Source organism: Chionomys nivalis, chromosome 9 (assembly GCF_950005125.1).
Source record: "Chionomys nivalis chromosome 9, mChiNiv1.1, whole genome shotgun sequence".
Lineage (NCBI taxonomy): Eukaryota > Metazoa > Chordata > Mammalia > Rodentia > Cricetidae > Chionomys > Chionomys nivalis.
The window spans coordinates 54636091-54653098 of record NC_080094.1 but is presented as its reverse complement, the minus strand read 5'-3'; the positions used below and the strand labels follow the sequence as shown (position 1 = coordinate 54653098).

The window sequence follows — 17008 nt, the reverse complement described above, 5'->3', positions numbered from 1 at the left end:
GCAGAAGGCAAAGGAGGGCAGGGTATCAAACCAGGGGGCTCTGGGCAATCTACCTCTGAAGCAGCTGCTGGGCTCGCTCTTCCACACCTTTGGCGAGGCAGTGGCCTTCCTGAAGGCAGGCTTGGGCTTGGCCCCGCAGCTCCTGCATTTGCCTGGTCTGACTAGCGATAGCTGCTTCCAGCTCCCTCTGCACCCCCAGGAGCTCGCCCACCCTAGGCAGGTCCTGGCTTTTGACGGGGTCTCCCGGCTCTGCTTCCATGGTCTCTAGCCAGCTCTCCAGTTTCTCCAGCATCTTCTGTAGATGCAGAGCCTGGGGCAGGATGTAAGAGAGTATAAGAGAGTGGGGGTGGTGTGTCCTAGAGGCCTGTCCAGTGAGTTGCTTCACAGCCCCTAACCTCACCTTGCGGGCCCCCTGTAGTACGGCCATCTTCTTCTGGCAGTTGGCCTGCAGCTCAGCCCAGAGGCCTCCTAGTTCTTGCAGCCTCTCCCGGATGGTCTCTGAGGCTCGGTGGCCTCCTTGTAGCAGCCTCTGCCCCTCCTACACCAGACATTGTACAGACATCCTGGACTAAGGATGCTGGTACCCTGGTACCAATGACCAGCCTGCACTCTGTGTGACATGGGACAAAGTTCCGTCCCTCCTTCCTTTCCAGTGTCCATCCTTTGTGTGTTCCCCCACCCCCCCGCCTCTTTTTCGAGACAGAGTCTCACTACACAGCCCAGACTGGCCTCAGACTCACTGTGCAGTTCTTTCTGTAATCCTGAGTGCTGGGATGACAGTCCGCACACCAGACTGGCTCTTCCTCCTGTCTTCCCCGCCCTTTTCACTACTGTCTAGCCTCAGCCTGACAGTGCTGGCGCTGTGGGTGTGTATCCACACCCAGCTTCACAAGTTTCTTACTCTACGTCTCTGTGTCCTCTCCTGCAATGAAGTGGCACTGATTATTGGTTAAATGAGGTAACTGAACACAACTACTTAGCAACGCACTTGAAATCAGGAGTAACCAGCCTGGGGCCAGGATTCCTTTCCAGACAGAGAAGGAAATATTTAAAACCAAAACAAACAAAAAGATACTGTTTTGATATCCTGAGCTCCAGGGCTGCTGGCTGTGTCTTATTGTTCCAATATACTCTCTAAAAAATTATCAAAAAGGCGCCACTTTTGAAGAGGGGGTATCTGCACAGAGAGCATGCAGAGGACAGCAGTCGTCACTACTGTGAGTCAAAGCCAGCTGCGGGGGTGTAAGGGACTAGGCTGTGGCCCCTCAGCCTCATGGAACCTCACCATCTGCAGCTCCCGTTGCTCGTGAACACTGGCATCCAGCACAGCCTGGAAATTCTGCTGCTTCTGCAACTGTGTTTGCATCATGGTTGGGTCCTGCTGGCCCTTGTCCAGAGCCACCAGGTTCTTCTCCCTCAGCCACGTAGCGACCTAGCACAAGGACAGAACGAGGCTCTGCATTCCCTAACCCCTGGAGAGCCTCTGAGGAAGGTGTGCCCCAACAACCCCCTCAGCCCAAGCAATGGGAACCTCATCGGAATCCTGCAAGAAAGTCCGAAGCTGCCGCAGCTCCTCCAGCTGGCGATCCCACACCCTTGCTCGCTCTGTGAGTGCCTCTTTCCTGCAAGAAGAGGGTTTCATGGACTCCCAGGCTCAGCTGCCAGGACTGGAGAGTGTGTGCCTACTCCCCGTGTGTGTGTGTGTATAGCCCAGATTTTCATGTGTCCGTATGTGAGTATATGTGTGTTTGTGTAGCCCAGCCTTTCATGTGTGTAGTCCAACCTTTCACGTGTGTGTATAGCCCAGCCTTTCGTGTGTGTGTGTGTGTGTGTATTGCCCAGCTTTTCATGATAAGCCAGAGGTTTCCTTTGAAACAAAGACATATATGTTTTTCCCTTCATATTGGTGTCACTTATGTTCATATCCTAACCCTAATCTGAGGACATAACTATATTTGGAGATAAAATCAGCTGGACTCAGAGAGCAAGTGTCCTTATATGAGGAGGTTAAGGCAGGACACACCCAAAGGGGTGACCATGTAAGGACATGGGAGAAGACTATACTCCAAAGATAGACTCTTCTAACACCTTGGTCTTGAACTTCTAGCCTTTAGACTTGTAAGAAAATAATTTTTTATTGTTTATACCCAACCTGTAGCACTTTGTTTTAACAGGCCAAACTAATACAGTTGTCCAGGCAACTTTTTTCTTTTTACTATGCTGGGGGTTGAACCTAAAGACTTCACACATGCTAGGCAAGTGCTCTCCCACTGAGCTGCACCCCAAGCCCCCCTTTTGCTTTTTAAACGTTGTGAGGCAGGGTCTCACGACCTTGCCCTGACTGTAAATTTACTCCATAGCCCAGGCAAGTCAAGCGATCGTCTTGCCTCAGTTTCTCAAGTAGCTGGGATTACAGGCCTGAGACACTAGAACTGTTTTGTTTTTATGCTATTTTTACATTTTTATTTTGATACATACGTGTGTGTGTGTGTGTGTGTGTGTGTATATGACTGGAGATCAGAGGTCAGCTTTTGGAAGCTGGTTCTCTCCTTCCTCCAGAGGTTCCACCAGCTGAAGCGCATACAGCAAGCCCTCTCACCTGGTGAGCCTTCTTGATAATCCCACCCCCTTTTCTTTTTGAGACAGGGTCTCATTATATAGCTCAGTCAGGCTTCAAACTTGCTATGCAACCCAAGCTGGCCTCAAGACTCTTGATCCTCCTGTGCCCCTCCAACAAGTGCTTGGATTACAGGTGTAACCATGCCTGGCTTTAGCCACTTTTTTGATTATGCATTGCTGTTAGCAAGAGTACACACACACACATTTTAATATTTAACACATTCGAAATATTTGATATATGGAAGTTACATTATGTATTAATTTATATATTCTGTATATATACCTTCGAAGCAATGTATTAGCAGGTGTACACAGAATAAAATTCTGATACCTCCAACCCATGGGCCATGAATAGTTTCTCATTAGCCTTTCCCTTCCCTGGGGTTTTTTTTTTTTTTTTTTTTTTTTTTGGTTTTTCGAGACAGGGTTTCTCTGTGGCTTTGGAGCCTGTCCTGGAACCAGCTCTGTAGACCAGGCTGGTCTCGAACTCACAGAGATCCACCTGCCTCTGCCTCCCGAGTGCTGGGATTAAAGGCATGCGCCACCATCGCCCGGCATTCCCTTCCCTGGTGTTAACCAAAGGGCATGGAGCTGGGGGAAACTGAGGCAGACTGAAGCTGAACAGCCTCCTGAGTATGGCACAGCCTGGGGCGAGGGAAGGGGTCAATGCCACCCTGCTGGGGTTGACTAGGCCTGCAGGAACCACCTAATGTAACAGACTGGCAAACTAACTTGCTGTTTGTCTACTCAGACCTCCATAGATACCCAGGAAATCCACCTGCAAGAACAGAGAGGGATGGGGCCTGAGAGAGGACCTGGGTTCAATTCCCAGCACCCACAGGGCAGCTCACAATCATTTACAACTCCAGTTCCAGGAAACCTAATGCCCTCTTCTGGCCTCGAGGCACCAAACACATGGTGCACAGACATACATGCAGGCAAAACACTCTTACACATACACTATAAATAAAGAGAAAGTAAGTAACCGAGAGGAGATATACTAGCTCCTACTGGAGCACCAGCCCAAGGAGCCACAGAAGTGGGAAGGCAGGTAGCCCCAGCTAGTCTGGGACATGGCTTTTGACTGTCTCTGCTTCAGTCTCTACACTGGAGGAACTGGGCCCACTGAGCCACAGGAGCTGTTACGGGGGAAGGCAAGGCTAGTGTCAACAATTGTGCAGGCCATGCAGGTCCACGGCTGAGCTTCAGTTGTGTAAGAGATCTTCAGCCTACTCGGGGCACAGGCCCTCAGAGGCAGATTTTAGACTTAACTAGGGCAGTGGAATCTGCCTCAGGTCCACCCATTGGGTAGCAGAGAGACTCAGGACTGACCTAGCATGCTCCTGTCCCTTCCACGTCATTAAATCACTTCCTCTCGGTTACCTAGTGTGAACTTCTTAGGAGGAAGCTGGGATGAAGGAAGTGGATGCCATATATTGTCTGATGGAGAACAGGCCGACATATTGCCAGGTCAGGGGTGGAGAATACTCCTAGTGTCCTACCCTAGGCTTTGGAAAATGCTAGTAGTTGAACAAAGAAGTTGAACAGGAAGGGAAGAGCTTGGATAATAGATATCCTAGCTAGCTTAGCCCAGTTCCCATCATCCCAGAGCCACAGGTACCTCAGGAGTAGGCCCTGGCACCTAGCCAGGATGCTGCGGGCCTCAGGGTGTCCACTCTGGTGCAGGCTGTGGGCTGTGGCCTCCAGTGCACTGATCTCTTCAGCCCTTGCCTTCAGGTTCTGTTCGCGTCTCTTGTGCTTTAACAGAAGGGTTTCCACAGCAGCCAAGGGGTCCTGATGGAAGTGGGGTGCTGATGCTGACTATAGGGTTGCTACCTCTCCACCGCGAACCACCCGCTTCCCTCTCGAACCCCTTTCCACAGGTGGTTGACCTCCTAAGGACACTGCTCAAACCCCACAAGGCTATTCTAGCCGTAGGATAGGGGAGACAGCATCTGTGTCCATTTCCAGGGTAAGCTGAGGGCTTCCCTCTCTCCTCCACGCTCTGAGTAGGACTGTGTTGGCCTGATTATTCCTCCAGGTCTATGTGAGTTCTGCTTGTCTGTTTCTGGGGCTGAGGTGATGTTGGAATGAGGACAGAGACGGGGGTTGTGGGAGAGAGCTGTGAGGGACCGACCAGCCTAACCATCAGCTCACTCCCTTGGCCCCTCAGACCCTACCCAAAGGGGCAAGGACACTTAGGATGGATGGTAACTGCTCCTGACTCAGACATCTTGATGGCTCTGACCAGCTTGAGTGCTCCTGGCCATCCTTCCCCACTCCCCTTGGGTACCTACCGCAAGTCCCTCACTAGCTAGAGAGGACTCCTCGCTGTCGAGCCAGCGTTCCACCTTTTCCACAGAGCTCAGAAGTAGCTGGTGAAAAAATAAGAGAAAGTCAGGAGAGGGCCCAGTGACTATGCAGACAGGGGTGTGATCTTTCCGGTGGTTCAGTTGGAGAACTAGGGGCCTGGTGCCATGACACAGGAGCAGGTTGAACGGCAGCAACACTCAAGAGAGGCAGTCCTTTCAGCTTTGGCCTTGACCAGGGCTGTGGAGGTCCTGAGAATGGGGTAGGTTGGAGCTGGCCTGGGACCCACCTGCTGCTCCAGGGCTTGTTGGAGCTGCTGCTGCTGCCTCTGCCATGATTCTTCTAAGCTACTCAACTCCTGCTCCACAGCAGCCAGGGGCTGACGAACCGCAGAGGCCAGTTGGTATCCAGACGCAAGCAGTTGCTGCTCCATGCTTCGAGCCAGGCTAAGGCTGGCTGTTTGGATGTCCAGCTCAACCTGTAATAGGCCCAACATCAATGCCCTGTAGGCTGGGGCTTACCAGAGGTCCAGCAGGAAGGAGATGGGAGGATGGAATCAAGAGGAGGATGGAAAAGGACAAAGTTGGTTAGGAGACGGAGAAAGGTCAGAGGAATGGGGGGTAGCGAGGGGGACACATTTGAAAGGCCTAGCACCTTGGGACTGTGGCTCACCTTGTATGCCTGGTGCTCTTGCAGCATGTACTGGGTTCTCTCGGGGCTGCAGGGGGTGCCCCGCATGCCCATCTCAGCCTTCAGTCCCTGTGCCCAATCCTGCAGATCCCACAGCAGCATCCGGAGCTTCCAGGCTTTGTGGCCCGCATCTAGTGACTCCCTCCTGCTCACAGGACTCTCTAGTTAGTTCTAGAATTATGAAGCCTCCTCTCCCACATGCCCAGTATCCTTTAATCCCCAAGAAGGTCTACGGCCTGGGAATTCATTGGTAAATGGTACAGAAATTCAGGAGAAAGAGGAGTCAAAGGAAGTGTGTGGATTCAGAACTGGGTGGGGGGACCGTTCAGCATGGAACTAAGGCCCAGGACTCATACCACTTCTGGGCCCTGCTCCAGACCTTCCGCCAGCTGTCCATCATTTCTTGTCGCTTATGACTGAGGCTGTGGGCAACCTCAGGACTGCTCTTGCAGAGGCGGTCAACCTTACCCTCAAGAGACTGTGGGGATAAAGGTCAGAGGCCCAGGTCAGAGGCTAGGCAGAAGAGGCCCGGGCTATGCAGGTCTTAGTGTCTGGCTCTCAGGAGCTCATCAGGGCTCCCGAGGATGTATCTGGGGCCTGGATTCCCTGATCACACACCTCCATCTGAGTCTGGATGAGGCCCATCCCCTGCTGCAGCATTTCCCGTTTCCATGACAGCCTCTGTACATTCTCCAAATCTTCTGTACTCTCCAGGGCCTGGATCAGGGCTTCCTGGCAGGGTGGGAGGGGGAGCCATTGAAGGTTAGGCCTAACTTCAGCTGTCCCCTCATCACAGAAGCCTAGCCACCTCTGGCAACAGTGGAGAATGTAAGCACTCTACATGAATCCCTTCCTGCCAGCTCTGTGGTACTGGAGCAGGACCCTGCACCTGACCAGAGGCATTTTCCTCCTGTGAAACCACGAAAGAGTTCTGGGGCAGGACTTTGGGTCTTGACTTTCCCTGATAAGACGCATGGCGTTTTGTCTCTTCGACTCTCATCCCTCTGGGAAGAGACCTGGGTTAGTTGTGAGGCCAGGACCCAGGGGAAGAGGATGCTGTCCCCATTGGACTTCTCAGGTTGCAGAGGTCTCACTTGAACTTTCCCCAAGCTCTCAGTCCACCTGCATCTCTGTGGGTGCTGACATCATCCTGGAATAGACCTCTTCTGGACTTTGCTTAGGGTCCGGGGAAAACAGGTGTGCTCTGGCTAGACAGAGGCAGGGGGACTGGCTTGGGAACTGCAGAGGTGTGTGTGGGGTTGCAGTGTGCTTCTCATCAGATTCTCTGGTGGACTCCTAGTGGGACCCAGCTGAAGAGCAGAGGCAGGCCAGGGACTGGGGTCATGGGAGATTCAAGCCACTCCTAACTCAGTGCACAAGGAGACTTTTCACTCTCTACCTTGTCCCTGATCTGCTCCGTGACGCCATCCAGTTCGCTGGACAATGTATGCATCTCCAGGGCTGCTTCAAGCCGCTGCTGATACAGGAGCAGGTTGTCATGGAAAGTCTTCCACCTGATCAAAGGATGGGGGTGAACCTTGCAGCCCGCGGTGGCACCCGGCCCCTCTTCCAGCCCCATTCCTCTCCCCAGCCTGAGACTGACCTATCGTTGAGCTGGCTTTGCCGCTGGCAGATGGTCTCAGATTCCTTGGGGCTCTGGTTCTTGAGCTGCAGTGACAAGTTTTTGATTCTCCTGACGTAGGTGTCATCCACTGTGACCTGGGGGAAGGCGGAGGTGTGGACACTAGCACTACTTGTTCAGGGCCTCTCCTTGGGAAAGCTGTCGTGCCGTGCCCTGAGAACGCAACCGCCATCTTGGGGAGTTCAGCTGTTGCCACTGGACAAAGATCATCCCAGCTGGGCTTGTTGATGTTTGCGCTCCCTCGCGGGTGGTGGGGGTTCACAGGGCCCTTGCCTGAATATCCAGGTGCTCCGTAGCATCTGCTGCATGCAATTTTGCCTTAATTGCACATGGGGAAGAGGCTAGAGTGTATGAACCTGGGAAGAGTGCAGGAGGGGCTCCTTCAGAGCCCTCATCCCTTCCGGGTATGGCTTCTCAGCTTGTTGGGGGAGGAGAACCCACATTCCTGTATCGTGCTCCATAAGGAAGCCCAGTGAACCCAGGATGAACTTTGTCTCATGTCTTTATTTGTCCCTGGGGCCTTGGGAAAAGGGGGGGAATATTGCTTATGGCTTCCCCGGGAAGGAATTTTAGCAACCACAGCACATTTGGGGAGTGGGAGGTGGCTGCTTCCTCTGCAGTAACTGGAGACCACCGCTTCAGCTCTCAGGCAGGGAAACGGGGCTTCTCAAACTGGGGACCGGGTAGGAGGAGGAAGGTGGCCACAGGCCCATGAGTAGTGTGTAAAGTTAAAATGGAGCTTGGACACAGGCAGGCTCACAGGTCCTCAGGGAGGGGAGCCCCAGCAGGGTGATCACAGGTTTCCTGTTCCCACATTTGTACCATTTAACTCCTCTTAATCCCCAAAGCCCCTTCCTGTGAAGCGGCTCATCTGAGAGGTGATCCCGGAGCACAGCGGGGCTCAAAGGGCCATGAGAGTCTCGGGACTCGTGCCCAGGGAGCCCCTTCTTGCTGTACCATGTGGCACAGCAGCCAGCAAATGCCACCACCAGCTAAGGATGTGGGTTGAGACCTATACACCTGTATAAAGGTTAGCACAAGTATCAAGTTGACCCCCGAGCGGGTTAGCACACCCCCGTCTTCATTCAACATCTGATCATGAACGTATTTGCCAGTGTCCCTCCTCTGTATTGCAGACATAGATTCCAGATGTATTTGGTCAGTGGTGTGGGCGAGGAGATGCTGAACCGCTCGCACCGAAGGCAGGCATCGATGATCCACCACACTCAGGCAGAGGTTGCGTCTTTTTTAGTAATTTTGAAATAGTAAGTTTTTTTTTTTTTTTTTTTTGGTTTTTCAAGACAGGGTTTCTCTGTGGCTTTGGAGTCTGTCCTGGAACTAGCTCTGTAGACCAGGCTGGTCTCGAACTCACAGAGATCTGCCTGCCTCTGCCTCCCGAGTGCTGGGATTAAAGGCGTGCGCCACCATCGCCCGGCTTGAAATAGTAAGTTATGGTTGCAATTTTGTTCAGAAGATTGCTGAAGTTTCTCAGCGGCTCCAGGGACCACCCCTGCTTCTTACCATAACACTGAAACCAGTGTACCAACTTCTCCAGAAGAGGGATAATGTTATGATAGGTGTAGAATCATGTGATCACCGCTACACACATATACTCGCTCACCTCTGAGGAAGGCAAGCTACCCATTTTAGAGATGAAGAAAACAAGGATTGTCAGGTGCAGGAACTTGCCTAAGTGTGTCCAAGTAACACAAAGTCGAGCTTGAGTTTTCTCTGGATTCTGGAGTCCACCAGACAAATATCCCAATGGGAGATACCGTGTCAACCCCTCCTGAGCACAGCCTCTCACCTGTAATTTGCAGACCCGTCTGTAGAGCTGCAGGCAGTGCTCAAGGTTCAGGCCCACGTCACTGCTGTTCACCATCCTCTCCTGCGGAGACCAAGGGTGGGGACGCAATGCTTAGCTCTGGCCACTTGCAGCTGAAGCTGGGGCCATGGCAGGGCAGCTGAAGCTGGGGCTTCCCACCAAAGCTCCCTCCTACCATCCGGGAACCAGACAACTGCAGGCCTGGCTCTTCCCCACCCCATTCTTAGTTCCCGGTCCCTAGCCCTCAGTCCCCAAACGCCTGTTCAGGGGAGCCTTCACCTTCTCCTGGATCCAGGCCTCTGCGAGGTCCACTCTCTGCAGGAATTCCAGGAAGTTATATCTGTCCTCCAGGGCCTGGCCCCGCAGGGTCACTGCCTGCTTCAGCTTCTCCCAGAGCTCCCACAGGGCCTTCAGCTTTGGGGAGACCTCTCCAGTCTGAGGGTGGCACTGTCTGAGGAGCTCTTCGCCTTGCTGGGAGACAGGAAGAGGGGCGCGTTCAGCACCTTTCTTCTTACCTGAAACCTTAGCCATCAATACTTTAGTCTGGGCTGAGGCTAGGGTTACCTTGGCAACAGAGGTCATGACCTGCTCATGGGCCTGAACCTCAGCCTTGAAAACCTGGTGTTTCTGCTGGTGCTTCAGATAATCTTTTAGGTCTCCAAGAGTGCTCCAGGCTCTCAGTTGCTGGACCCGCTCCTGAATCCAGTCCTCAACCTGGTGGGCATGGGGCACAAATCCTATGATGTCCCATTCTGAAGACCCCCCCCCCTCTCCCTCAACTCCCACTCCACACTTGCAAAGTTCAGGTGGTGGGCTACTGGCCTCGGGGGCAGAGCTAGCAGTATCTAGTAAACAAGAACCAGGCTTCTAGCCCAGGAAGCCATGGCCCAGGCCGCCTGAGCAAGGAACTTGGATGGGAGTCCATTTCAGAGGAGTGAGCCCCCTGTTCCAGGAACATGTACAGCTATGTTCTCCTTCCGATAGCTCTTGCTTGCCTTGGCTCTGTCAGTGTTCAGCAAACAGAGGAGTCTCAGCCCACAGGGGCTTCAAATCAAATGTTCTGGGCGCCGTGGCCTCCAGGAAGCCATTTACCCCCCCCCCAAACTGTTTCTGTCATCATAGTGTTCTGGTGTGTGTGTGACTGTCACCTCAGGTTGTACAATGTACTCTAAGGGTTGGGCAATGGGCAGGGATGGTCCTCTGACCTGAGCTGCTGCCCTGGTGAAGTTGGCCATCATCAGGGAGGTGTGTAGGGCCTGGCCCCGGGTCTGTGCCAGCTCCTTCACTCGCGCCTGGTGCTCCAGCACGAGGCAAAGCAGCTTCTGCCCCTTAGGGCTCGGGATAGTCTTCAACTGCTCGCACAGAGCTGCTTCCTGTGGAGAATAAACACCTCCTGCTGGTCTGCTCTGGCATCCTGGCCACTGACTTTCCCTTCTCCTGTGGTCTTCTCTGGCATCCTGGCCACTGACTTTCCCTCAGCTCTGCGTGGTTAAGGGCTGGCTGAAGGCCCTGGCAGTAGCTAGAACCCCTCTCCTTTCAGTGACCTTAGACTAAGTAAATGCTCCCGTGGGGGAGGGGGGCTGCAGTGCAGAGCACCCCAGCCTGGGTCTTTTCTAGGCATACGCCCACCACACAGCCACCGTACCCCTCTTGAAGGCTTTCCCATCGCCATGTTTAGGACTCCCTGAGTCTATCACCTTTGTGTCCTGGAGAGCCAGGACTTTCTGGAAGACCACGTGCTTGCTGATCAACCGCTCCACTTCTTCCACCGAGCTCCCCAGGGCGCCGGCTTTTAGGAACGCCTAAATCAGTATGAGGAGAGGTCAGAGCACTGAAGGCTGCCAGTGCTGTCTGCCAGGACAGTACCCCTGCCACCTGAGTAGCTGACTTGAACACTGCACACGATATGGAATGGTGAGGAGGAACAGGAACCCAGGAAGGAGGCCAACAACACGTCAGCCTCTGACAAAGTGGAGCTTATGGGCCATCTCTGTCGGATTCCATGGGTCTCAGTGTCCAGGCTGGGGAACAGCAGGGCTAGATCTGGCCTGGGGGTGCTTGTGGATGCCGTGGTGCCCTGGTGAGCTCCACTAGCCAACGGGGAGCACTCATCCACAGCCCTATCCCTATGTCAAGAAACAGCCGCAGACTCAGGAAGAAAGGGAGGAGCAGACAGACATGGAAGAGGAGAAGGAGAGTCAGAGTCGGGGCGGCAACACCTGCCTCCTGGCCTGTGAGGATCTTTGCCAGGCGCTCACACTGTCTGAGGAGGCGCTGTTCTTGAAGCATGGCCTGCAGCTTCTCTTGCTTGAGTGTCCAGGCCTTGAACACCTGGTCACGTTCCTCCTGTAGGGCTTGAAGCCCATCCTGGACCTGAAGATGAGACAGTGGCAGTTGGGGCTGGGGAAGGCCACAATAGGTCCCCAGGGAAGCCTTGGAGAAGGGGCGGTGGGGGTGGGGGCCACTTATAGATCCCCAGGGAGGCTTTGGAGAAGAGGTGGTGGGGGTGGGAAAGAGGCAGCCCAAGGGGAGGACAGGGTAGGCTGGGAGCATGGGAAAAACGCCCACCTCCTTAGTGGGTGCCCCTATGGCCAGAAGCGCTTGCTGGCCCAGCTTAGCGGCCCGCTGCTGCAGCTCTTCCCTGGCTTCCAGTTCTGCCCGCAGCCATTGGTGGGCTCTGAGCCTGAGCAGGATACTGCTGGGTTCCCAGGAACCCTCCTCCACCTGCAGCTCCTGATGCATGCTGGCCACCCAGGAGGTGTAGTCCCTCACCTGACCCCAGGACACAAGGGGGAGCCACTGAGATGGGGTTGGTGACCAAGAACTGCAGCCTGCCTGAACCCATGCGCATACAAAGACATCAGGCTGCCTGAGACAACTTCTGGGGAAACTCACAGCCTCTGTCCCTTGGTTTCTCTGTCCCTTGGTTTCTCTGTCACCATCCAACCCAGTCCTTCCAGGATGGCAGACCCTCGCGCTTGCCCTTTCTGGCCACACTTATTTTCCCTCCAGAACTGGAGGGCCTCGGTGCGTGCATACGTCTGTGTACGCACACACCCCTCCCAAGAGGAGAGAGCCCTCACCGCTGTGTGGAATTGGACCAGGAGGTGTGCTCGCTCCAGCTGGGCCCTGCGCTGCTCCACACGCAGCTGTAGGGTCTTCCAGGCTTGAGTTACAGCTTGCTGCTTCTGCTGGACAGCGGCCAGGGCCTGAGGACCTGGACACAGATTCTGCACCCTGCCTCCAGCCTTCAGCAGTTCCTGCAGCTAGCAGGAAAGGGTAGGGGAAGAGAGCAGTTTCTTCATGAGGTGAAAGGATCTGAGCATCCCAAGGTAGGTTCCCTGTCTGAGTACTCAAGCCTGGAAACTTCCTGGGCCATGCTCTGCCATGCATGGCAGCCCCAGGGAGAAGAACAAATAGGCCAGGCTGGAGGGCTGGTAGCAACCTGCTTACCTGCTGTTCCATGCCTGCCAGCTCACGTGCCAGTCCCTCATGTCTCTGCTGCTGGTTCTCTACCCCACGCAGGTCCTGGGCCACATCATTAGGGAGGCTTGTCGTTTTCTCCTAGGGCAGAAAAGGCTCAGAGCAGGGCAGGAAGGAAGGGCGGGGCACTGAACCTGGTAGATCCACGTCTAGAGTTCATACCTGAATCTGAGTAAGGACTTCTAGAAGGTCTCTGTGGGCTCTGAGGGCAGTCTCTGTGTTATGGAGCAGGCGGCTTTGGGCACGGGTCGACTGCCACAGTTCAGACCAGGCAGCCCTACCGCACAGAAGAGCAGCCATGGGTCAGCTTGTATTCCCTCTCTGGTCTGTCTAGCTCCTGACCTTATTTTTTTGCTTCCCACACCATTATTTTTTTGCTTGATACCTGTTTTGTTATATGTAATTTTACTATGTTAAAGTTAAAACCTTCCTTTTTATTTAAACAGAAAAGGGGAAATGGTGTGGGAAGTCCTTCTGTACATGTGTTGCTTTTATTGGTTAATGAATAAAGAAGCTGGCTTGACCTATGATAGGGCAGAGTAGAGCTAGGCAGGGAATACTAAACTGAATGCTGGGAGAAAGAAGGCAGAGTTGCGAGACATCATGTAGCCCATGGTAAAATATAAAATAATAGAAATGGGTTAACCAAAGATATGAGATAGTTAGCAATATGCTTAAGTGATTGGCCAAGCAGTGACTTAAATAAAATGTTTCTGTGTGATTATTTTGGGCCAGGGAAGCTGGGAACGAACCAACAGCCTCCTACTACAGTATCCCCAGCCTCATCTTCCTTCACAGACCACAGTGGAGGCTTTAGCATCTCAGGGACTTTGTCCTCTCTCGCTGAGCAAGCAGGATCCTATGTCCCACAAGAGGGTACCACCCTTTGTTAACACTCCAAGACACTGGGTCAGCGCCCTCCCCCAAACCTAGACCGTTGCCTGGGTCATCACACTCACCGTAGATCCTGCTGCCTCTGGTGGGCCTTGGGAGCAGCACTGTGCCCACACTTTAGAAGGCTTTCTGCCAGATGCTGGCAGGCTTCTACTCGCTGGGCACCAGTTTCAATTTGGTTCTGAAACTTGGCGAACTTAGTGCAGAGTTGCTGAGGAGAGAGGGGAGTAAATGACAGGACAGCCTTAGTTTAGGTACTCAGCAACAGTGTAGAGCTGTGTGTCTGTATTACCATGAAAGCATAGTCCATGATTCTACTATGCCTTGTCCACCCAGCCCAGCAGGACTTGCTCCTGTCACCCAGCATCTGCCTCCTGCATCTTCCCTGCTCCTAGCCTCACCAGTGCACGCTCATAGTCTTCTCCAAAGTTGTCCCCTCCACTGGCCACTTGTTTCCAGCTTGCCAGCCAGCTCTGCAGGTCCTCGGCTTCTCTCGTAAATTCATGCAGCTTCAGGGTCCCCTCCAGCTCCTGGCCCCTGTGGTGAGAGCCGGGTTTCCCGGATGTTAGCAGCTTGTTCACCCCCCTGATGGTAGGACCTGAGGGCGGGGTGCTGAGGAGTGGAGTTATTTATGATTGTTGCCCAAGCCTTTGACATGGGAAGAAGACATAGCAAGGCCAGGGTAGGGACAAAGGATGCTGGCAAGAGATGGAGGGCTGGCAATTGAGGGCCCAGTTCCTGCTAAGTGGGCCTTTACTGCAGAACTTAGAGAGAGGTGAGCAATGTGAAATCTCAGCCTTCTCCTAGTGCATCCTACAGGCCTGGGTTCCCGCCAGCAAAGGGCCACAGCCGGGGACAGTCAGCTGTGCCTAGGGCCCCTGTGCCCACTGATGAGAGGGTCCATAGTGCCCCTCACCTTGCATCTGCCAGCTTCTGCAGTGCCTGCAATTGCTCCCGTACCGTACCCAGATGCTCAGTGGTGTCAAGTCCACAGAGGGTCTGGAATCTCTGCTCAAGATCCTCTGTGGAGCTCCAATAAAGAGCTAGTTCCTGCTGCAGCATCTGCCAACGGAAGAGCCCAGACTGGGTGGTTCTTCATCTCTCCATACGCTACCCCCAACAAAACCTACAGTTCACCCCTAGACACTCATTCATCGGCTCACACACTCATTCACTTATCAGGGGACTCATCCAGCGGCCTACCCAGCCATGTTCCACTCAGCTTCACCCACCCACTACCCACTTACCCAAGACTGATGGCACACTTACTCTTTTACAAAATGAGATATGGTCTCCGCCCTCAGAGGGCTCACTACTTAGCCAGAAAGAATAAATGGTGGGAAGGCTGGGCCAAGGAAGGGAGGGCACAGGAGCCATCATGTTGGACCCCCAATATCAAAGTGTAAAAACAGACCGAACTGAGCAAGCCTCTCTGCATGCTTGGCACATGGAGGTTACATGAGGCCAAGCCTGCGGGCACACCCTTCAGGGACAGCTCACTGAAAATCCTCAGCCACAAGACATCACCAAACAGTGACCACTGGTGCGTGCGGGAAAGTATCCGGACAAGAGGACATTTCCATGACAAGAAGCAGGAGTGCAGTGGGGCCGAGGCTTTGGGGTTTGATGGTTCTAGGAATCCACTCTGGCCTCCCTCCTTCCTCCCAGAGAGGCTTACGGGAGAAGATGGGTTTTAGGATGGCGATGGGCTAACAAAAGGATGAAATTCAGAGTCCCAGAGAAGGACACCTGTGGCGGGCATAGGACAGGCTGGAGCAGGAGACGGTGAGGAGCGGGAAAGTGCCGGGATGGAGACAGAGTTTGCGTGGAGAGGCGGGTCCAGGAAGGCTCCAGGGGGTAAACACTCCTGCATCACAAGGCTGGGGCTGGACTGGCAGAGGCATGTGTTCAGGGCGGAGGGTGAATAAGGTCTTGAGTGGGTGGTGGAGGGGGTTAGCCATGTGTTTAGAAGGAAACAGCAGGGGCCTGTGTCTCAAGAAGTAGGATGTGCCCTTTGGAGTGTGGCAGACATCCTCGTGGTCTGTGGTCACTCGCATGGAGATACTCAGGACACAGTACCTGGTGTTTCCTAATGAGCCCAAAGGTAGCTGCTTCATCAGTGCCATACTCCTGACTGCTTGCCAGAGGCCACTTCTCCTCCACCCAGGTCTTTATTTCAGACACACTCAGAAAGCACTGCAAAGAAAGATGTTGACTCGCGTTGGTGATCCTAGCTGGGACCCTCCATCACCCATCCTGGTCTCTAGCAGCTAACAGAGGGGCTTCTGGACCCTCACTGGAACCAGCTGATTCTTAGCACAGCGCTCTCCTTACTGGCCTCCCTCTATGAAGGTCCCACAACTCCCCTCTCCCACAGCAGACCCAGCTTCCACTGCTCTGCAGACCCCACCCTCTGTCTCCTACCTGCTGGATGGTGACAGCCTGCTGCAGGCAATGGGCATGTGCCTTGCATGCCTGCTCCAGTTCTGCCCAGTGGCCTTCTAGCTTCTGGCACTGCTCCACAATGTGCTGAGCTTGTGGGTGCCCGGACACGGCTAGACTCTGACCAGAACTTAGTACCCCATGCATGCAGCCCACGTGAGCTTTCAGCTCAGCCTGGAGCATCTGCCAAAGAACAATGGGATTCCCTTACCACAGATGTCCAGACTAGAATCGTGGGTGTGTCTCTAGGCTCTAGATCACTCAGTTAAGGATAGCTAGAGCAAAGTGGATTTGGGAATCAGGGCACCCAGGGAGAAGCATTTAGAGACCAGGACACCCTGAGTAGTGCAGGGGGCTTCTAAGTTCTGGGAATGAGGTATTGGGGGCCCTGGGAGGAGACAGGTGACACTACCTTGTGCTTACGTTGAAGGCTCTGGGCATCATGCCAGCAGTGGGCAGGGCAGGCAGGACTGCAACTGGGCGTATGCTCAGCCACCCATGTGAGTTCCAGGTTGCTAAGGCAGTTAAATTGGTAGAGCTCAACTGAGGCCTGCAGTTGTATGTGCCGGGTGGCCAGCTTGCTCTGCAGGGACTTGAACCTGGTAGAAGGAGAAAAGATAAAGTGGCTGGGGGAGGAAAAAGAAAACAAGGTCATGGTCCTTTCCTCTTCCCTGCCAGGGACCCATGAGGAATAATGCCAGGGAACAGAAAGCCTCTGAAGCCCCCACCTCAGAAAGACCCGACTCAGAAAGGAAGGAGGTTTGGACGCCCTCAGGTCCTGTAGGTGCCACTCACGCCCTAGGGTCACAAGGTGAGTGTGGAGGGAGAAGCATAACCCTCAAGCATAGTAAAGATGGGATGGCCACCTCTGGTGACACTTCTGGCTCTCTTCCAGGATGGTCAGGGAAGTGAAGGCATTGTGGGTCTGAGAGATGAGGGCAGCCATCTTGCTGGCCAGTGCCTGACTCTTATCCTCCAGCTGACAGAGCTGTTTCTGCAGCCTCACGCTGGAGTGCAGGTCCTGTCCCATTTCTGCACTCTGCAGGGCTTCCTCCAGATGCTCCAACATCTCTCTGACATCCTGGGGAGGGTGGCAAGAGGCC

The 17008-nt window shown here is 53.9% G+C and overlaps 1 protein-coding gene across 1 annotated transcript in view; it reads right to left on the bottom strand.

The window, feature by feature from the left end:
* Sptbn5 (spectrin beta, non-erythrocytic 5) overlaps positions 1-17008 on the bottom strand; it is a 40190-nt gene that overhangs the window by 5195 nt on the left and 17987 nt on the right. Inside the window, 29 exon segments of the mRNA XM_057780175.1 lie at positions 54-310; positions 401-538; positions 1286-1432; positions 1532-1622; positions 4241-4413; positions 4917-4994; positions 5219-5407; positions 5602-5767; positions 5979-6097; positions 6238-6351; positions 7019-7133; positions 7223-7338; positions 9069-9149; positions 9366-9557; positions 9651-9800; positions 10292-10459; positions 10784-10888; positions 11310-11459; positions 11655-11858; positions 12170-12352; positions 12540-12650; positions 12732-12846; positions 13529-13674; positions 13865-14000; positions 14380-14525; positions 15543-15659; positions 15888-16088; positions 16318-16504; positions 16772-16986. Of these exon segments, the coding sequence (XP_057636158.1) occupies positions 54-310; positions 401-538; positions 1286-1432; positions 1532-1622; positions 4241-4413; positions 4917-4994; positions 5219-5407; positions 5602-5767; positions 5979-6097; positions 6238-6351; positions 7019-7133; positions 7223-7338; positions 9069-9149; positions 9366-9557; positions 9651-9800; positions 10292-10459; positions 10784-10888; positions 11310-11459; positions 11655-11858; positions 12170-12352; positions 12540-12650; positions 12732-12846; positions 13529-13674; positions 13865-14000; positions 14380-14525; positions 15543-15659; positions 15888-16088; positions 16318-16504; positions 16772-16986 (4310 nt within the window).